Here is a 21,899-nt window from a genome sequence, read left to right as displayed (position 1 = left end):
GCAGTTTAACAAGCAGTGCCTCCAATGTCGTGATAAGGAACACTTCTGACAACTGAAATAACTGAGCATTCTGAATTAAAATAATTCATTTTCTTTATGTTATATATGTTCAAACAATGTCATTCTTTTTAGGCTTGTATGAGAGATATTCCAACATGCAAGTGGCTGGACCAGTGGACTGAACTAGCTCAAAAGTATGTTATAGATCTCAAAGCATGACCCCTAACTGCCTGTGTAGTACACCTGGAATTTTCAGTTTTCCATTGCACAGCTTGTCTGTTGTATATTCATTTAATGTAGTGTACTCTGTTTCTTCACAGGTTTGCATTCCAGTATAATCCATCCCTGCAGCCAAGAGCACTCGTTGTCTTTGGCTGTATAAGTAAGCGTGTCTCTCATGGACAAATAAAACAAATAATCCGAATTCTGAGCAAGGTATATGGGTCTGTATTTGTCTTCCTCTCTGACACATAAAGTAACTAAATTTTTTTAGTATTCCTATTGAATATGAAACTCAGCATAATTGCACAGCAAATATATTCCTCAAGCATGTTCTTCTACAGAGAAACCTGATAGGAAATTTGAGAAATTTTCTGGTACTGCAGCTAGCTGTACCTGTGTGTTACTCTTTTTTTTTTTTTTAAGGTATGTTAACAGTGTAGAACAACTAAATACAGTAAAAAGCAGAATGTTTCTATAAGAAAACTTTGCAACATACTACCTAGCTTGGTAATTATGTCCATATTTTCTAAAGAAGGTTGTGTTCTGTAGCAGCTGAACAGTGATAAATTTCTTCAAGTATTTTACCAACGTTATGTGGATATAAAATTTAACTGTGCAGTGTCTGAACTGCAGAAGAGCCATTCTGTGGCTCTTGCACTCTTACTTTTTTAACACATATTGCATGATTGTTTAAAGCAATAAATAAATGCTTCTGTAGATCTTCATTTCTGAAACTCCTTTCAAATTGGCTTAAAGGCAACTCAGCCTTTATAAATTAATTGAGAACTACATTATAGTTTAGAGCTTTCATCTTTTCATAAAGCAAAATCTAATTATGGGTTCTGTTTTCTTATTATTCTTTTTTTCTACAAAAAGGGACTTGAGAGCTGTTTAAAAGGCCCTGATAATTACAATAGCCAAGTTCTAATAGAAGCAACAGTTATAGCACTCACCAAACTGCAGCCTCTTCTTAACAAGGTAAGCAACTGGATTTCTGAAATAAACAGAATATATTTTTGGGTTATATAATTTTGAGTATAAGCTTTAAAGCGTATGTAAGTCTTGTGGTATCTGATGTTCACACATCGCTGCTGTGACTCACGCTTGAAAGTACTACATATGGGAAGTATGTCACAGATGTTTGTATGTGCAGAAGCTTTAAAAAGACTTCAGAATGTACTGTTCTGCTTCATCAAACTGGGCCATAGCAATATACACAAAGGCTGCGCCGCAGTTTGCATTCATTCTCACCAAAAGATTTTCCATCTTGGCTTTTGAATTTGCAGTCGTTCATACATCTTTCTGATCATGCCTTGTAATAAATTTTGATTATGTCTTATGTGATATTAATTTGGCCCTTTTATGTTATTTCAATGAATTGATCAGCATATCAGTAGGTGCACCATTAATGAATCACTTCAAAATTTACCTGTGGAGTGGCATTGTCATGCACACTTAAAAGAACACACTTCTATGGCAAAGTTCTAGAAGGGATTTCTGGAGAGTATGGTTGCATTTGCAACTCCTTCTTTGTTAATACCTTAAAAATACGCTAAAAAAAAAAAAATTAAACTTGTTTTTCCTGTCAGGTAAGTTTGAATGGCTGCTTTAATGTGCATATTTGACTTTCATTCACATAGCCAAAAACTTTAAAAAAAATTAATATTAACTTCAGTTTGTTTCACTGTTTACTTGGTAGCTTTGCACTGTCTTATGTGAAAGTAGAATCATGGCCTTTTCATTTCCCTTCTCCTTCTAGGACTCCCCTATGCACAAGGCCCTCTTCTGGGTAGCCATGGCAGTACTGCAGTTGGATGAAGTCAATCTATACTCAGCAGGTACAGCACTGCTGGAACAGAATCTGCATACCTTGGATAGCCTTCGAGTGTTCAATGATAAGGTAAGCAAGCCCTCTGCGAGCAATCAGCTGTGATTAACCCTTAGTTCATGCAAGCAGTTAGTTCTAATCAAAAGAAAAAATACATATATTCCTTGTCCTAGTGAACAATAATTAAGCAATTAAAGCTTAAAATTTGCATTGCAAGCTGTTTACTTGTGGAATATCAGCAGTACACTGTGATGTAGAGAGACTAGCTAGGTTAGTCCCAAACTGCAACAGAGAAATACATAGATGTATTCAGGTCAGGAGTGCAGTCAGTAGCCAGTAGGTTCCTGTACTTTCTTAAAATTGCTATGCTTTGTCACTGTTTTAATTGATTGTGATGAGTAACCTTCAGTCAAATAGGCTGTTTTGAAGAAATTCATAATGGGGGCAATGAGGCCCTGGCACAGGCTGCCCAGAGCAGCTGTGGTGCCCCGTACCCAGAGATGCTCAAGGCCTGGCTGGGCCCTGGGCAGCCTGAGCTGGTGGGAGGTGTCCCTGCCCATGGTAGGAGATGTGTACCGAGGTCCCAGCCAAAACCACTCTTTGATTGTATGAAATATTCTTATGTCTTATTTTCTCTGAGTCAGAGCCCAGAAGAGGTGTTCATGGAGATCAGGAGACCGCTTGAATGGCACTGCAAACAGATGGATCATTTTGTTGGGCTAAATTTCAACTCCAACTTCAACTTTGCACTGGTGGGGCACCTCTTGAAAGGTAAGAGTGCATGTTGCTCTCGTGTGAAAATGAATGTGTGGTTTCATTTGCTGCAGTACATTACTTCTTTCTCCCACAACACTTTCTTTCTCTGTGCTTGCCTGTATCTGCTCACTGAAGATTGATTTGTGAGATATAGATGTAGTATATGCACAGACTTTTGTAATTATGTGATTTTGGACAAAGGGAATGAATTAATAGTCCTGAATGTGCAATTTCTGTTAGCGTTGTACTTCATTACCCTACATATGAAGTGTCCTGAGAACATGCTGGAAAATATTTATAAATGCCTTAAAAATATTTATGCTTCATAAATATGTATTCAAAAATTAAATACAAGATTTGGTGTTTAAACCTCATTTTGCAGGGTACAGGCATCCTTCACCTACCACTGTAGCAAGAACAGTAAGGATTCTACATACACTACTAGCTCTGGTTAACAAGCACAGGAACTGTGACAAGTTTGAGGTGAACACCCAGAGCGTGGCTTACCTAGCAGGTGAAATTAAACAAACATTCTTTTGAACTTGCATTAACTGGAAAGGAGTGGGTTATTGTGGGAATGTCTTCTGGTGTTAGGCTAATTCCTCTGTTATCAGTATGAAGGAAACTTGTAACTGGAGTTGGACAAGAGTCTGGGTTAGGCTGCTGTGCATCTCTGACACAGTGTGGTCTGAAGGCTTGTCAGCTCAGGACCTACTGTGCAACTTCCAGAATGCTTCAGGGAGACTGAAGGTGTTTTGTTTTAAATTCTAAAGTGTGTTGTTCCTTGCAGAATTTACATTTCTAGTGATCTAGAAACAGAAAACATGGCTGTATGAGGGCAAATGCTTAGATCATGGAATTCTAGCTGGTTGGAGAATGCAATTATTTTTTTAATGACCTACTTTTAATCTGTACATTTCAGGAAGGTGTAATTACATCTCTGTGGTCTTTTTTGTACTAAGTAAAAAATGTGAACAGATGCTTACATTCTTCAGTGTATTCCTGCCAGAAAATTTGCACCAACTTTCTTTGATTTTTTTTTTAATTTAGCTTTGCTGACAGTGTCTGAGGAAGTTCGAAGTCGCTGCAGCCTAAAACATAGGAAGTCTCTCTTGTTGACAGATGTCGCAATGGAAAATGTCCCTATGGATACATATCCCATACATCACAGTGACACTAGCTATAGGTTGGTTGTCTATCTTTTCGATAATAAAAGTTACCCAAATTTCAATCTCTATTTTCTTTACTAAGTTATCTAAAAGTAAGCTGTGATATATAGAAAACTAAACCCCATGTTCATTAAAGCTAAGTTAATGTTCAACTGCACATTAGTGGTTCTGACTAATATGCTACTGTGACCAAGAAATAGGGAAATTTGTTTATGATTTTGATTTCTCTGAATATGATTTTGAGATATGATTTTGAGGTCTGTGAAACAATTTCAGACTTTAGTTAACTGCTTTGGAGATTCTTAATCTTGTTTGATAACCCTTTTCTATGAGACCTAGTCTCTCCTCATTCTTCATTTGCATTTTAGAGTAAAATTGTTTGTCTTTTATGAAGTAAGGAGATGCTAAGTAATTGCTTGATTCCTGTCATTGGAAAACTTTGACATCTTATCGATTGTCCATATGCAGCCACAGAAGTAAGCTAGGAAGTCAACCCTGAAGTGCCATGCAGAGTCAGATTTTCTCAGTATGGAGCACTTTATTCAGTACCTCTCCTTTTAGTATCCAATGTGGAGCAGCAGATGTTAAATGTCTTACATTTTGCCTTATGAGCAGATTTGTTTATGTTCTTATTGCTTTATTTTCGGCTCTTCAGCATTAGGTACATACCAGATTGTTAGTTTTTACTAGCTCAGATATTTTTCTAGCCAAATAAATACTTTTTATTAATACATATTTCTGGGAGATTAACCTGCTAGAAAATATGGTTTTAATAAAGGATACTTTGGCTAGCTGAAAAATTAATGTCTGAATATGTAAAAGTTTTAAAGATTTTCTTAATTTCTCTGCACTTTCAGGACACTAAAGGAAAATCAACCGTGGTCATCACCAAAGGGCTCAGACAGACATCTGGCTGCCAGTTACCCAACAGTGGGACAGATAAGCCCTCGAACACGAAAGTCCATGAGTTTGGATATGGGGCAGCCTTCGCAAGCGAACACTAAAAAGCTTCTAGGTTATTAAGATGCCTAATTTACTAATTTGTCAACAGGATACTCCATGAAATGTTACTGGAGAAAAATTATACTTGTATTTGTTTTGACTTTAAGTACTTTTTCCTGATTCAGAGAAATGCACATGATTTCTACAAAATGGGAAGAGAGGACACTACAATTGAAAAGGAATAATTTGGTTTGCTTTGATGAGGAATATGGAAAATGTTACTCAGAATATGCATGCTGAAGTGATTAAAAAAAAAAAGATAATTCAGATACTTAAGGTTCATAGTGCCAGTTCAGTTTTCTGAGGAGCAGACTCTTCGGCAGGGTCTGTTGTGTCAGACCAAGTGGCAGTGGTTTCAAACTACAGGAGGGGAGATGTGGTTTGGATATAAGAAGGAAGTTCTTTACAGTAAGGATGGTGAGGCGCTGGAACAGGTTGCCCTGATAAGTGGTGGTGCCCCATCCTTGGAGACAATCGAGATCAGGCTGGACCAGGCTGTGAGCACCTGGTGGAGCTGTGGATGTCCCTGTTCATTGCAGGAAGGTGGGACGAGATGACCTGTAAAGGTCCCTTCCAACTTAAAACATACTATGGTTCTGTGAAACAAGATGAGTTCTCCACATAACTTGTACATAAGTGTACATGAAGAAGAGAGGCATTTCTTTCATTACAATCCTGTTACTGCTTCCTTTTCAATAATCACATTTTGGCATGTTTATTCAATGTGATGTGTTGACCAGGAAACCATAGCATGCCCACAGCTTACATACTTGAATAAACTGCATGCTATTCTCATATGCATTGTGAAGCATTTTGGAAACTGTGATGGAGAGCGGCATGGTGTAACCATAATTTCTCTACCATCTCTGAAAATGTCCCCAGATTCCTATTGATATGTTGCAGATAAGATAGTAGGTTGGCCAGACAATCAGAAATACTGAAGTATGGATTTAGGTTTAATGTTTTTAATTTCCTGATAAATTGTTTTTAGGTACAAGGAAAAGTTTTGACCATTTGATATCGGACACAAAGGCTCCTAAAAGGCAAGACATGGAATCTGGAATCACAACGCCTCCCAAAATGAGGAGAGTAGCCGAAAATGATTATGAAATGGGTGAGAAACAGGACTAACATTTTCAGAATAACACTAATTATAAATGCTTTGTATTTATATACAAAGGATTATTTCCAAATTCAGTGTTTATTTGCTTAGGTTACTACAAGGTAAGGGAGAAATATCTTAATAATGGCTTCTGGAGAGTGTAGTCTTCCATATCTCTGGCAATTGAGGTTTGAGTTAGAGTTGCTCAGTTTGTAGATGCAGGATAAGGGGCAGCTATAAAGTACCATGTACAGGAGTGAAATAAGTAAAATTTGGCTTTTTATGGCTTACTGAGCCCTAGCTGCAGATTTTGCAAGTGGAATCTGACATGATGCCTAGAATGCCTCTCTTCATCTTCTCCCACATCTGCTTCCTGTGACCCCATCCCCAATTGCAATGCAAGACCAGGGTTCTTCTATTGTACCTGATGTCAGTCTGCTGCCTGACCCTGAAAACATTACTTACCACCCCTGGGCCTGTATTTCACTGAATAGGAAATTGGGGTTATTGTTTGCCATTTGATAATACATCCCATGTGACAATCTAGCTCTGCTAGTATTACAGCATAATTGTTGCTTTTTTATACTTTATGAAAATTCTGGTGAACTCTGAAGGTTGTATATAACTGAACTTGTTATGCAAAATCTAACTCTGTTTTGGTTTAGGTTTATTTTGCTTTTGATTAGTTGGTCTTTTTTATTTGGCAGAAACCCAGAGAATATCGCCCCAGCAGCACCCCCATCTCCGAAAAGTTTCTGTTTCTGAGTCAAATGTTCTCCTCGATGAAGAAGTTCTGACTGATCCAAAAATTCAAGCACTGCTGCTTACAGTTCTTGTAAGCCTTCTTTCTGTGTATTTTTGTGTGTTACTTTCACCGTCCAAAGAAATGTTCCTTGTGGTGCTTCATGAATTCACGTGGATCAAACTTAGAATGCATTGTGCCACTCTGTTCTTTTGCTGCTTTTCTTCACACTTCCTAGGAATCACCTTATAAATCCATTAAGAAAAGCAACCTGAGGGGAAATTTGGAATTTCCATGGTTCTATATTACAGCTCAGAACATGTCTAACAATTGATTCTTTTTCCTGACAGAATTTTACTACAAACTGATTTTATATAACAAGAAGCTGTTCTTATGTATTACATATTTTAAAAGTTAAGAAGAGGAAATTGCTAGAATACCAGCACAATTCAATTTAAACCTTGACTAAATTGTAATATAGCAACCAGTATGTTAGTGCTTCCACCAGTACACTGCATTCCTGTTATAATGCAGAAAGACTCAGTTGCACAGTTTTGTCAAAAACTGATTAGCTAATTTTGGACCAAAATAGAAGCTATTATCCAACTGTTCTTATTGTTTCTCATGACATAAAACAACTTAATTCCATGTCTTCACATTAATCTTCTGTAACGCTGCTTCTTCTGGAATCTTGAAATCTTAAAACCCTTAAACTACAATAACAAGCAAAAAAGCCTGTAACTACTCAGCCTCCCTTAGAAGCATGCTGATTTAGTCCTTTGCATTATCACAGGCAACGTTAGTGAAGTACACTACTGATGAATTTGACCAGCGGATTCTATATGAGTATTTAGCAGAGGCCAGTGTTGTCTTCCCAAAGGTCTTTCCTGTTGTGTAAGTATCTAAAGCTGTTTGTGATGATTCTGTACTTCCTATAAAATGTCTCTGGACCGGGGCAAGCACGTGTGAGGTGCTTTATTCATTTGTACGTTATGAGCAGCAGTCTGTCCTTTGCTTGAGACAAATGTCCATCACAGTTTGAGAGCATTACATTTACTTAACGTAGGGGAAAAAGGAATGTTCTTAGGGGAATGGGTATCCTCACAGAGCACTGCTACAGATGGCCCTCTGGCACACATCTGGTCTCTGGGCAGGTTGGCAGAGCAGCCAGGGAGCCTGTCTGTGCAGCCATCCATCCCTCCCAAAAGCTTTCAGTGCCACTGCTGCCATTACGGTATCTGGTGACTTAGCGTGGCTTTGGCACTTACTTGGTACTGTGGAAAATCAAATTACTTTTTACGTGGTTATATAGCTTTCTATATAAGTCAACATATACAGTTTTATATATTTTTGTACCAGATAGACTCAAATTTTTTAATCAGTAACCCAGGTGCATATCAAAACTGATACAAAGTGTACTTCGGGATACTCTTTCAATGTAACTTTTTAGATACGGGTTAGAAAACTGCGTATTTATTTTGTAGAAAAAAATAATCCACTCTTCTTTTCTTCAGGCATAATTTATTGGATTCCAAGATCAACACCCTTTTGTCACTGTGTCAAGATCCAAATTTGTTGAATCCAATTCATGGGATTGTTCAGAGTGTTGTCTACCATGAGGAGTCTCCACCCCAGTACCAAACTTCTTATCTACAAAGTAATTTTTTTTTTAATTGCTGAATTCCAAGTTAGATATCCTAATGAAAATGCCTTGGCAAAAGAGCTGATCAGTTTTGTAGTGTGGATTCTCTCTGACCTCGTAAATCCTTCATAACATTCAGTTTGTTGTTGTAGGTTTTGGATTTAATGGTTTGTGGAGGTTTGCTGGCCCATTTTCCAAGGTAAGAGATAAATTCATCAATTTTTACCTTTGTTCTCTTTATAAAGCATGCTGATGCTCCAGGTATGATGCAGATAAGTGATAAATGACAAAACTTACATGAGCCAGTCAGTAACATAAGGGTCACTTTTATGGCTAGAAGTTTTTTAGCCTGCAGCAGCTATTTTGATGAACTCAATAAAGTAAACTTACTGAAGCTGGATAATAGTAATCAGGTGGTAAATAGAGCTTTTCAGCATCCTGAAGTTTGCAAAGACTCCAAAGACATGGAATATTATTCAGCAACTCTGGTTTGTTGTCCTTATCTTACTGTTTAAGAGTTTAAATCATTAAGAATGATAATTCCATAAAGACAAATTCTATGTTACAACAGAAGAAATAAATCCATTGACCATCTGTGCTGCCATTTGTTGCTTCTAGTCATTGCTACAAGAACTGCATGAGCAGAGTAGCAGTGTTCTGACAGTAGGCTTTGGGGGGTACAAGTAATACTCCTAATAACATTTTAACTTCGGTTGTTGTGAACCTTATGGATGGAACAGCCCCCTCCTCTGGCTTTGCAGTTCTTAGATGAACTGAAATTACATCTGCGAGTGCTCTGTAGCATTGCATTTAGATTAAGCTGGGAAGGACCACAAATGGATTTTCACACATACTTGCCTCCAAATGCTTTTTATAAATTTCAGGCAAAAGCACTGAAAACTTACAGTGAGTTAGGGGTGAGATTCATGGACAGAAAAGTACGAGAAAGTGAACCAACTTTTTTTTTCCCCCCATCACTCACAGCAAACACAAATTCCAGACTATGCTGAGCTCATAGTGAAGTTTCTTGATGCCTTGATTGACACGTATTTGCCTGGAATTGATGAGGAAACCAGTGAAGAATCTCTCCTGACACCCACATCTCCGTATCCTCCCGCAGTGCAGAGCCAGCTTAGCATTACTGCTAACCTTAACCTTTCCAATTCCATGACCTCGCTCGCAACTTCCCAGCACTCCCCAGGTCAGTAGCAGTTGTGGTACTTCATAGGTAAGGAAATGTACTGAATTTATACAGCCAAGTACTCCATCTTGTTATGTTTTTAATGTGTTTACACATCAAACATGATTGCATTCTTGCAATTGCATTAAATGTTTTGTCTGTCATCTCTCCCCACCCCTTGTCACGGACATTATTCACTTACGTTTTTTCTTTCATTCTGTGTTTGTAAAGCTTCTCTGCCTTGCTCTAAATCTGCAGTTTTCATGCAGCTTCCTCATCAAGGTACTCTCTACTTCCATATTTGCACGAGATGCTGCTTGATCTGCTTTAGGGTTGGGCTTGTGGCATGAGAAGTAGTTTACTAATCCTGGACACAGGAATGGCTTCAGTGTAAGTGCCAAGCTGTTGCATTTCTCGTGTGATGCTAGCAGTTATTAATGGTGTAGCGGCAAAGGTCACTCGCATCTTCAAGAATAAGATACATTTGGTAACAGAGAAGTGTATGTGAAATTATTCTGCTGCACATATTAAGCTAAAATGTAAAACTATTTCATGAGCTCTTTAGTTTCACAGGAGGTCAGCTTCAGCATCATTTGCACACTGCCAGGAAAAAGACACAAATTCTTTGGACTAAATTGCAGCAGACAGGAGGTTCAGTAAAATGAATTCTCATCAGCACCATTTGATTGTGTGGATAAATAAATAAATAAGACTGCAAAAGACTTTTTTTACTCACCTTGCAGGTTGCTTCCTGTTGTCATCATAGCTTGTGACTTCATGAGCTTGCACACACAGGGAGCAGAAGGACAGCAGCCCACAGACAGCTTCTGAATGTAGTTTTGATTTTCACTGTAACTGTGTGAAACAGTGGAGTGTAATCACTATACTTGCTTGTGCCAATGAGAATTAATTTCTTAGAGGGATGAGACATAAAAGTGTGGGAGATACTGTTTGAAGTGATAGGATTTTGCTCCAACCTTTTCATTTGCTGTCAGACATCCTAATTTTTGCTGCTGGTTATACTTTGAGCCTCTCCCATTAATATACCTTTCCTACTGCTCATTCCAATGCTGCACATGTACTGTAAGTGTTTAGTGTTGTTAAATGTGCCTCAAGCATACTCATTTTGTAGCAGAAGTAAAGTGACAGCTGCACGAAGGTGCTGCCACACGAGTGATTAACTCAAAACAGGGTTAGCATAAAAGTAACGACTGATTGAAAGCATGTCTGCACTAAGACATTTATGTCTTCAAATGACAGACTGTATCCCAGAGATGTAGAGCAGTGGTTCATACCCAATCGTGTGCTGTCATCATGTCAGCATGAAGTTACACTGGTGGGGTTTGTTTAGGTTGGTTGTTTGATGTGATTCCTTGAGCACAACACCGTAGAATTTGTCTAAAGCTTCTAAGAGAGTATGTGCACTGGGGTAGAAATCCTGGCTGGTTTCATCCTCGCCTTCTACCTCCTGCCTGTGTCTGGGAGAGCAGCACTTTTGCAATAGCAGTCATGAAAATTTCCAGACTCACGTCTTGACAGTGATCGTGCAATTATGTCCAAGCTTTGGCCCTAGAGTTTCTTTATTCTTGATTTGGGAGGGTGTCTTTTGAGGGTATGGATGGAGCATTTTGTTTCCAAGTACCCTTGTTCACTCTGCCCACAAATACATCAGCACGCACTCCTGCAAACAAGCAGCCTCGTGCACAGGCAGCTCTGACAGTGCTGTCAGCTGCAGGGTGTTGAGGCAACTCCAGAGCAGAGCACTCTGCCCTCTCTCCTGAACTGGATCTGAGTCTCTCTGCCCTGTTTGTTACTAGTGGAATTTCAGGAGTATTTGCAGTGACTTTTCCTGTCCTTACGAAGGTTAGCACAGGGAAGTGTTGGATCTGATAGGAGCTGTGCTTTCTGAGCTCAGAGTTGTAAATTAGATCTGAAAAAATTATTCTTCATATTACAGTACTGCAATAAAACAGCTGCATCAGATCTCTCATTTGCGAGTCATTGTCACCAGTAAGGCTGTGTTACTTCTTGCTAAGAGAGTTACAAGTTATTTTAAATACTTTGTTAGTTGGATGTCTGAAGTGCTTTCCCAGCTATAGGGCAGCACTGCTGGCTGCTTGTGTTCCCAGAGGCTGTCTCCTCACCGCCACCTGTTCGCATGGCAGACCTGGGTTGTGTCCTGAGCACAATCACCGAGTGCCACCTGTGTCGCCGTTGCCTGGCGCCGCGTGGCCCGGCAGGGTGCCTTGATTCTGGCATCGAGGGTGTCACAGTATTTTGTACCGTGGAGGCACTTCCATGCTAACCTGTTCATTTGCAGAAGCGACTGTTGTTATGGTGCTGAGTCGCAGGGTGGCAAAGTAGCAAGGCTAACACCTTGGTCTGTGTGTTTTCCCAGGGATCGACAAGGAGAACGTGGAGCTCTCGCCCACCGCTGGCCACACCAACAGCGGGAGGATGCGCCATGGCTCTGCCAGCCAGGTGCAAAAGCAGCGGAGTGCTGGCAGCTTGAAACGTCACAGCATTAAGAAGATTGTGTGAAACTTGGGGTTGTTTTTTTTCGTTTGATCGTTTTTTTGGGTTGTTTTTTTGGAAACTGACTGACGTACGTGGGCCTCTTGCAAAGGGCCCCCCACCAGTTGTGATGCTGCACTTAATTTTTCAAGTTCCCATCCTGTCAGCCATGTTGCCAGATGATCAACTCCTGAAACATTGCCTCAATTTTAATGCCTTCTTTCTTTTTTTCTGTTTTTTTTATTTTTATTTAAGCCAGTGTTTCAGAACCACTTGTAGACCCTGAAGGACTTTGTAGGCGAAGGAGATGTGAGTTCTATAACACTGCGGAACATACCTTGTCCAAATACGAAAGCCATTTCCCATAGACGGTTCTACCTTGCTTCTGTGATTTGCCTTGTTTGTTTCTTCTATAAAGGAAAGTGTTAATACTTAATCCTGTTTGCACACTTCTCAAGGTAGTGGCTTTATGAGCCAGGGGAAGTTACTATCATCCTGGTTTTGATTCAAACCTGTAGGATTTTTAGCTGTGGACTTTTTTTTACCGTGCTTAAAAGAAACTTAACAATAGCTGCCGTACAATGAGCTTAGCCAGAATTGGTTGATTAGATTAAATTCCTAGTAATTAGCAATAAATTGAGAGGACAAGGAGGCTTCATGAGTCTCTTCATTTCCCAGACCATAGCTTCAAACACTTGGACTGTATATGGACCAGACTGGATAAACTGTCTTTTTTCCAAGAGTTTTTTTTTTTTGCTGTACTTTAACTGCACTATAAAAGGTTATACAGTGGAAAGACAAGGGACACAGTAGATGAGGGAAAAGCTGTTGATGTAGTCTAACTAGACTTCAGCAAAGCCTTTGACACAGTCTCTCACAGGCTTCTTCTGGGGAAACTGGCTGCCTGTGGCCTGGACAGGTATTCACTCCTTTGGGTAAGGAACTGGCTGGAGGGCCATGCCCAACGGGTAGTGGTTAATGGAGTTAAGTCCAGCTGGTGACTTGTTTCAAGTGGTGTCCCCCAGGAGTTGGTACTGGGACCCACCTTGTTTAATATCTTTATTGATGACCTAGATGAGGGGATCCTCAGTAGGTTTGCAGGTTACACCAAGTTGGGAGGTAGTGTTGTTGTGCCTGAGGGTAGGGAGGCCCTTCAGAAGGATTTAGATAAGCTGGATTGCCGGGCTGAGGTGAATGAGATGAGGTTCAACAAGGCCAAGTGCCAGGTCCTGCACTTTGGCCACAACAACCCCAAGCAGCGTTATAGGCTTTGGGGCTGAATGGCTGGATGAGTGTGAAGAGAAAAGGGACCTGGGGGTGTTGGTTGATGCTCGGCTGAACATGAGCCAACATGTCCCCAGGTGGCCAAGAGGGCCAACGGCATCCTGGCCTGCATCAGAAATGGTGCGGCCAGCAGGAGCAGGGAGGTGATCATCCCCTGTACTCAGCACTGGTGAGGCCGCACCTCGAGTGCTGTGTTCAGTTTTGGGCCCCTCACTACAAGACATTGAGGAACGTGTCCAGAGAAGGGCAACAAAGCTGGTGAGGGGTCTGGAGCACAAGTCTTATGAGGAGCGGCTGAGGGAGCTGGGATTGTTCAGTCTGGAGAAGAGGAGGCTCAGAGGAGACCTCACTGCACTTTACAACTTCCTGAAGGGAGGTTGTGGTGAAGAGGGGTTTGGCCTCTTCTCCCAGGCAACAAACAGAACCCGAGGAAATGGCCACAAGTTGTACCAGAGGAGGTTTAGGTTAGACATAAGGAAGAACTTTTTCTCTCAGAGAGTGGTCAGGCACTGGATGGCTGCCCAGGGAGGTGGTGGAGTCATTGTCCCTGGCAGTGCTCAAGAGGCGTCTGGATGAGGAGCTGTGAGATCTGGTTTAGTGCTTGTGGTAGCAGTGGTGATGGGAGGACGGTTGGACTGGATGATCTTGTAGGTCCTTTCCAACCTTGTGATTCTATGATTTTAAGAAAACTGTCAAGAACTGACTATTATGGTATCATTATAGCAGTGTTTATAATCTATTCCTTCTTTCTTCCATTTAACGTATGCTTTAGTTTTGCTGTTCTAACAATACACTTTCAAGAAATTCCTGGCAGAAAAACTATTGGGATACAGAGGGGAAAATTTTATTGATTAACTTTCAGCTCTGGGAGGTTGTTTGGCAGAGCTGCTTTTGTGCTGTTCAAGCAGTGATATAAAAATGTTTGCTCAAGGTACACAAATTTAAAAGTAACTGACACTTTGTCAAATCCAGGTTACGTTTGAATGTTTGCAGTGCAATTTCTGCTATCAGTACAGACATTTGCAATCAAACTTTTCTTGCAGAACTTTCAAGAGGTTTTAGTTTGTAAGGGCTCATACTTGGGGGTTATATGAAACTGAAATTGCTATCACTGTGAAAGACTTGTCAGCCACAGTAGTGCATTAGCAATGGGGACTGTGATAATATGCTGCTATGTTGAATCATGTGTAAAGATGTAGCACTGGGTGCTACAGACATTACCTGCACAGACTGAAGATGCACAGAGCGTTGGATCTCGGAGGTGGATGGGCATTCTGACAAAGGCCTGACATCCACGTGCTCATTGTAGGGCTAAGCAAATCTACTGCTAAAGAACAGTTAAACTTCCTAGATTCAGATCTCTGTTGTATGTTAGAAGTTAACAACCTATAAATGGCTTTAGAAGGGGAAAAAAAAAGTATATCCACTATATGAAAAAAATAAAATCCTCTAGTGCAATTTTGTTAGTGGCTTTCAGTAAATCAAACTCCACAGCTAAATTATTAGAGAATGGTACAATTATAAGCGTTCAGATTTTATTGATATAGCACATAATTCACGTGTATCCACACATTAACAATGTAACATTTATGTAAATAAAAATGCCTTTATTGTATTGATTCATAAAATAACAATTCTTCTAATTTGTTTACAGTCCTGGAAGAACTATGAATACAAGCTTAATATGCAAATAGTTTGCCAAAACAGGATGAAAATGTAGAATTAGCAATCTTGAAATAGAATCATTGGAAAATATGAAGACTTGTGCAATTAACCACATTTTTTTACTCTTGATTGCGTAGAGCTGCAGTAGAATCATGATTCCTGAACTGTTAGATCTATGAAGGGTTACAAGGCTAGGCTTAAATTAAGGAGTAGAGCAGTGACTTGTGCCATGTTTTTCAGCTGCTATGCATTTGTAATTTTGGGAGTCACTGATTTAAAAACCTTTTTCATCTCATACATCAAATTGCTAATAGCTTCCGTATCGCTGCCAGTTTGCACCTGATTATACTGAACCAAGCTACTTCCAGCCCTTTCTGTTTTGCTGAAGACAATGAATTGTAGAAACCTATAGAGTTATTCCCTCCATAGGTGGGAGGAAGAAAGAATCTCTTATAATTTACTGATACAAAAAGATAACGTTCAGTTGTTTCTCTGTGAGAAAATTTTCTTTAAAAATAATTCCAGATGAACTGCCAACTCTGCTCTGTTTGGACTGAGTGCATTTGAGAGCAACTCTTTAATATTTTGCATTGCCTCTATAAAAAATGCATCATGAAATAAGAACTACTGCATTCTTACAGCTATGAGTATGGTGAAACCAAAATTACCTTTTCAGTGAGAACTAGAACTACTGTAAGCTCTCGGTCCTGACTGAAACAAATGATACATTGATAAAGCAAGTCATCCAAATTTAATTTGTTCTATTTCTTGGAAGGAGTCATTTAACGTTTTCACTGTGTACTTCAGTGAGGTGACCCGAACTTTCAGAGCAGGGGTGTCAAACATTTTAGGTAAAAAGAGCTGGTGTAACTATAGACACAGAACCGTAGAATGGTTTGGATAGAAGGAGCCTTAAAGCTCACGTTGCAGCCTCTGCCGTGGTGGGGCACCTCCCACCAGCACAGGCTGCCCAGGGCCCACCCAGCCTGGCCTCCAGCACCTCCAGGCATGGAACACCCATAGCTGCTCGGGGCAGCCTGTGCCAAGGCCTCACCACCCTCACTGTGAGGAATTTTTTCCTTTTACCTGGTCTAATTCTACCCTTTTAGTTTAAAGCCCTCACACTCCCTGACAGTCCTTTCCTGCAGCCCCCGGGGACCGCAGTGAGGTCTTCCAGAGCCTTCTCCAGGCTGAACAGCCCAACTCCCTCAGCCTGTCTCCATAAGAGAGCTGCTTCAGCTCTCCTCTGAGCATCCTCCTGGCCTCTTCTGGACTTGCTCCGACAGGTCCATATCTGCCTTTGGGGAGCCCAGACCTGAATGCAGGACTCTAGATGGCCACAGTCTACAGCAAAGATGTAACTCAGGGCTATGTTTGTCCTGATACACAGCAGCACCAGGGTTCAGGAAGTTTGTGCTTAGATCAAGGGGGAGAACGCCTTCCTTTCACTCGTAAACTTTGATTAGTATATGGTTGGTCAGTGCCTTACTGTCATCCATCACCGTGAAAACCTGCTCCCTGTAATAGCCATTGCTATTGCTTTACCTTTTTGTTTTCCTTCTCATATCCTCCTTTATTTGTTCCCTTTTCCTGTTTTGCATATTCTGTGTCCTGCTCTGTTTCATTCCTGTGAGCACTGCTCTCCATTTCTAATCCAGCCTCTTTTAACCCTCTCCTCATCCTGTCATTCCATTGATGCTAGTGATCAGCAGTTAGTTAGTTGCTGGTGACAATGCTTCGAGATCAGGCTAGAAACCTGATGTAAGAAGTGGGAGACTCCCAAGTTCAGACCTTCCAGTCACTGTTTCAGGCAGCGCTCAGCACCGCACAGGCTGCCCTCATCATGGTCTGAGGATCAGCTCTGCAGCCATGCAGTCTGTGTACTTCAGAATGAAAACTTACATTCAGAAAAACCACGTGGACCACGTAGCTACACTATGGGGACTGTATGTTTGACACCCCTGTTTTAGAACATGCTATCCATTACTACTAACTACAGTTAAGTACTGTAAAGATGATTAACATTTTGTGTTTGTATTTTCCCTGACTTAAAGATAATTCAGTAGTATTTGAATAGTACATAACCTACCTGTTAATTATGCCAATGTTTCTGCTTTACTGTGCATGAAGTTTCCAGGAATAGGAAACCTTTCAAATAAGTATTGTGGACCGAGCACTTGGGAGCATTCCAGTGCTCTCTTCCTAAATGGGTTGTAGGTTTTAGGGCTTTTTCTGTTTCATCCTAAGTTTAATTTTTACAAATGTAATGAAGCACGTCTTACTGTTATGCAACAAACTTACCACAGAAAGTCACTTTTAGTGTTGGTCCCACCATTTTTTTTAATGCAGTATATTCACCTGTAAATATTTTTTGTGTAAAATTTGACAGAAAAGTATATTTACTACACTGTAAATACATGTGACAATATATTGTATTATTTTGCTTTTTTTGTAAAGCAGTTAGTTGCTGTATATGTATAACATACAAATTTGATTATTCTAGTGTTAGTAATTGTTAACTACTACTTCTCCTTCCTGCTGTTGCGTTATGTCATTTAAAAACAAAGCTGTGTACTATAAACTTACACTGTGTATGATATCTTACTCTTTCCATTTGGGCCTCAACTTTGAAAATGTTCCCTCGATACACAGTCCTGTTCCCATGGTGAGCAAGTGTGCCAGGGCAGGCCAGAGCCCTGCTGATTCAGACACAGCTGGTAAGCTTAGGCAGAAATGGTAGAAGCCTGGTTTCAGGTAACTGTTGTTCCTCCCATCTTCTCCTCATGTATGTACTTTGCCTTTTTTTGAAGTAAAATGTAAATTCAACCTGCTTCAAGTTGTTTGAAGGTCATTCACTTATGGGAGTTGGTATATTCTGAAATCCTTTTTCTGTTTCTTGGAACACAGATTTGGATGGGTTTGAAATTGGGATTTGAAAAGCTGTTTTTCCTAGGGAATATGAGAACCAATTGCCTTGGGATTTGTCTTTCCAGACAAATGTGCTTCTATGTGGGTGTGAACTTGCACAGTTTTGAATAGTAGCAGAACTGTCTGTGGGTAACTGAGGACAGAATGTGGACAGAATAAAGCTAGCTCCTTGTCATGAATTTCATGTCACTTCAGTAAGATTATTATAATGGAAAGAATCAGACTTTTTAATGTAAATTCAGTATTTTAATAAAACAGCTGCTTGGCCTTTAAAGAACATACCAGTATAATTTGTCTATTTGGGCTTTTCTAGCTTAAAAGCTTCAAGTTTCAACTGTCAGGCAACCTCTATTGCAAAATTAAAAAAAAATTATTTCTCTTTTAGGGGAATACTTTTTACTAAAAATGTGTAAGTACTTATATGCTGCCTTTATGAATCATAATTAGTTGAGTATCTCCTATAGGAGTACGTTTTCTTTACTTTAGAGGAAATGGTCATTAATCTGTATCAGAAATAGCAGTACTGTGCGTAAAGAGAAGCCCTAAGAGAGGTATTTTCTGAAGCCGTGCTAAGTGACTGCTGCTAAAAATGCTGACATTCTTCTTTTGGACAGTTGACCTTCCCTGTTACTTGTGGTACAGAATGAATGAGGAGTTTTTTAGCTCAGTCTTTATGCAGTCGAACAACTCTACACAAGGGAAAAAAGTGGCATCCTCAGAGCAACCACTTCTCTATTTGGAAATAGCTTCAGAATCCCTGCCCAGCTGGCACCAATATGCCAGAATATTTTACAAAGGAAAAAAAAGTCTAAATTCAGAACTTCTTTGATGAAAGGGTACAGATTTTGTAGTAGAGTTAAATAAGGTAAAACTGTACAAGAAGGAAAACTGCAATTGTTAAAACTGCTGTAAACCCCTGGAATACGACTGACCTGTAGTAAGAGTAGATAATTTCTAAATACTAAGCTGTCTCTGGCCAGCATACGTATTTCCAAATACCTCTGATTGGAATAACAAGTCTTTTCAATATTCACACTTCAGACAGCCCAGATGTTTCATAAAAAATTGTAGTTCTCTTTAATGATAATGTCAGACTTTCTTGTGAACACTAAAAAACAACAAAAATTGCACAGGTGTAACAATTGAAAGCCCTTTTCAGAAGCTGGTGGGGTGCCAGCACTGAGGGCAACTTTGGCACATACATTGGGCTGAATCTGACACCTCTGAATGGTAACATTGCTGTGAGGATCAGCCTCATCTCAGGCTGCTTCACAGCTGTGTGCAGCTGGTTTAAGGAAACACAGCAGATAAAAGCAAAGTAGCCGTTCTGTTTATCACATTGCACTGCTTTGAGGGCCGGGGCAGAGATGTCCTGTTCTTTGCCCCACTTTGCTGACCCCAGGGTGGCTCAGAGCCATTTGTTAAAGTGACCAAATCCTGTCCTGGGCAAACTGCTACATCTGAGAAACACCCACGTGCATGAAATGCTGTAGTCTGGTCCTTAGCATCCTACCACAGCATTGAGTTCTACTGCAAGTTGGTCACTTCTGTGATCATCAAATACTTATTTTTCTTTCCTCCCTTTAAGCCCATCTGGATTGGCAAAGTAGGCAGAAAATACATTAACCTGAGTAAGTATATCATGCTCAGGCACAGCGCCATGGAACTAAGAACTAAAACTCTTCTTGCTGTGAAGAGTGTTACTGACTATTCCCTATCAAAGCAATGATGTTCTGTTTCTACCAGTAGAATTTAAGATTTGTGTGTGAATCCTAAACATCTTGGAACATTAGTTTCTTCGCTGGTATTATTAACAAGTTCTCAGATGAAAATAAATCCTGGGGTTGTGTGGGTGGAGAACGTAGAATAAAGTCTCCCATGATGTAACTTGTTAAAACAAGCACAACTTTGCTGCTCAACACAATGAAGAACTTCGACGGCTGCATCTTAAGGTACAGTCAAATGATAGCATTATAGTGATGACTAGATGACTAACTCTGTGTTTAAGAAACTCCCACTGAACTATTAAACTGTTATGTTTTCTTCATAGCACACTGTTCTTTAGAAAAATGAAAAAGATCTGCTCTGCAGCTTCTGCTCCTGACTGGTATGCTCAGAGAATGAATTCTGTGCAGAGCTGGATGCTCAGCAGAATGGCTTTGTTGAGCTGTACAAGAATTGCTTATCCAGACTGTGGCATTAAAGACACAGGTAAGTGAAGTGACTGTCTCCTGAAGGGACAGATCAGAGACAGCCTGACTGGGGCTGACTTTTCCAAGACCTTGTTTATTAACTCAGCACTTGTGGTTAAGATAAGATGCTAGATGAGGGTCGCAGTGACTGCCTCTGCCTCCTCACCTGTCCTGGGCTCTGTTCTTTGTGCCTTAATTTGCACTCTGTGAAGCACATTCACTTGCTGGCTGTGTCCTCCCGCTCCCTGCAGTATCAGCCAGGGTTCTTTCCCCTTTTTACTGGTTCTTCCAGCTCTTCTCACAGTGAGAGCACGTGCAGAGTTCTATAGTGTGTGAGACCCACCCAATTGTCTACAGACAAACATGACTGAACATGGGCCAGAGATGGCACAGAGTGGCAGTGAGCCAAAGGGGAGCCTGCTTCAGAGCAGCACAAAGCACACAAAGGAGTAAAGGCCTCACCATATGAACACGTGAGGCCATGGGTTGGCAGGGGCAGGACAACAAAACAAGGGAAGAAACTTACATGTTTGCTTCAAACATTTGGCTCCTGAGTTTCTGTGAGCTGAATTACTGCTCATGGAAAAAGGAGGGGCTGTCACCTGCTCTGTGTCTCCTGTCCTTTGGAAAGCTGGATGGGATCTCTTTCTCCAGGTGTGATTCTTCTCTGGTCCCCTTCCAGCCAGGGTGGTCACTGGTTTTCACTGCTGGTCTCATGTGGTTCCTAGAAAAGGCAAAATTACAGCTGCTCCCTTTGTAACTGCAGCTGACAGCTGGCCGTGCTGCTCTGCACCCAGAGCAACAAGTAGCCAGCACTGCTGACAAAACAGTGTGGGTTCAGGGACATGAAACCAGGCTCACACTGAAAGCCAGGATCCTGCTGTCACACTCCAACAACTGGATCAAATATCCTGCAAAGCAATTGTGCAAGTACACTTCTGTTGGCCTTCTCACTTTTCAGTTCTGTTTGAGATGTTAATGGGTAGGCCTGCAATTTGCAACAAAGGCGGAGGTAAAAAACAAAACAAACCAAGAGTAAATTGGCCTTGAGGGTGCTGACGTAACTCCCTCATCCTTTACTCATTTTCAGTACTCTTTTTGCTTTGTTTGGTGCCAATTCTTCTTGCCAGGGACATTTGCTTGCTTTTTAAGCCGTGGTGGCAGCTGAGCCAGCCGGCCAGGAGGCATTTCCTGCTCATGAAATTCAGTGAGAACGTGACTGTGAGACAGCAGCGGGTATCACTGTTAGCCGTTTGCTTTATTTGATGTGTCGTTATCCTTAGCGGTATCACACGGTTTTGGTTTCCCTACAATACAGCCCGGAACTTCAACTGACCGAAGAGCTCAGCTCTGTGCCGCAGACAGACAGACACACCTTCGCGTCCCCACAGCTCAAATGTTCATCATTACACACGCGCCCTCGTGACCTTCGGTAAAGGAAACATCTCACGATCAGGCGCCGCAAATGACCACAGCGCGCACAGCACACGGCACAGCGCTGCCCGGACGCCACCGCAAAGCTTTTCCTCCGTGCCGCGCAGCGCTGCGAGGAACGCCGCCACTTCACGCTGAAACGAAAGCGAAGCGCCCACGGCCCGGAGCGCGGCGTTCCCGGCCGCGACACGCGCCTTTCCGCCTTCCTCAGCCCGGCACGCAGAGGCTGCGGTCGCGCT

At 41.0% G+C, this 21,899-nt stretch overlaps 1 protein-coding gene and 1 long non-coding RNA gene across 3 annotated transcripts in view; one reads left to right on the top strand and one right to left on the bottom strand.

Annotated features, from left to right (window-relative positions):
* The window catches only part of NF1 (neurofibromin 1), a 70,613-nt gene extending 57,714 nt beyond the window's left edge, over positions 1-12,899 (top strand). For both annotated transcript variants that reach the window (XM_031556444.1, XM_019621969.2), the window contains 15 exons: positions 133-194; positions 321-435; positions 1,099-1,200; positions 1,982-2,122; positions 2,695-2,821; positions 3,189-3,320; positions 3,857-3,992; positions 4,833-4,990; positions 5,969-6,091; positions 6,787-6,914; positions 7,615-7,715; positions 8,336-8,478; positions 8,616-8,662; positions 9,448-9,664; positions 12,042-12,899. In XM_031556444.1, coding sequence (XP_031412304.1) covers positions 133-194; positions 321-435; positions 1,099-1,200; positions 1,982-2,122; positions 2,695-2,821; positions 3,189-3,320; positions 3,857-3,992; positions 4,833-4,990; positions 5,969-6,091; positions 6,787-6,914; positions 7,615-7,715; positions 8,336-8,478; positions 8,616-8,662; positions 9,448-9,664; positions 12,042-12,184 — 1,875 coding nt within the window. In that variant the 3' untranslated portion in view covers positions 12,185-12,899. The remainder of the gene's footprint in view (positions 1-132; positions 195-320; positions 436-1,098; positions 1,201-1,981; positions 2,123-2,694; positions 2,822-3,188; positions 3,321-3,856; positions 3,993-4,832; positions 4,991-5,968; positions 6,092-6,786; positions 6,915-7,614; positions 7,716-8,335; positions 8,479-8,615; positions 8,663-9,447; positions 9,665-12,041) is intronic.
* A 4,716-nt stretch (positions 12,900-17,615) lies between these two features.
* Positions 17,616-21,893, bottom strand: LOC116217355. Its single transcript, XR_004161797.1, has 2 exons — positions 21,088-21,893; positions 17,616-20,950 (listed from the first exon to the last, which is right to left on the bottom strand). It is a non-coding gene; the product is annotated as an uncharacterized LOC116217355 (long non-coding RNA).
* Positions 21,894-21,899: the final 6 nt, after the last annotated feature.

Source organism: Meleagris gallopavo, chromosome 21 (genome assembly GCF_000146605.3).
Source record: "Meleagris gallopavo isolate NT-WF06-2002-E0010 breed Aviagen turkey brand Nicholas breeding stock chromosome 21, Turkey_5.1, whole genome shotgun sequence".
NCBI classification, from domain to species: Eukaryota; Metazoa; Chordata; class Aves; order Galliformes; family Phasianidae; genus Meleagris; species Meleagris gallopavo.
The sequence above is the reverse complement of the archived record's forward strand: the minus strand, read 5'-3'. Positions and strand labels throughout refer to the sequence as shown.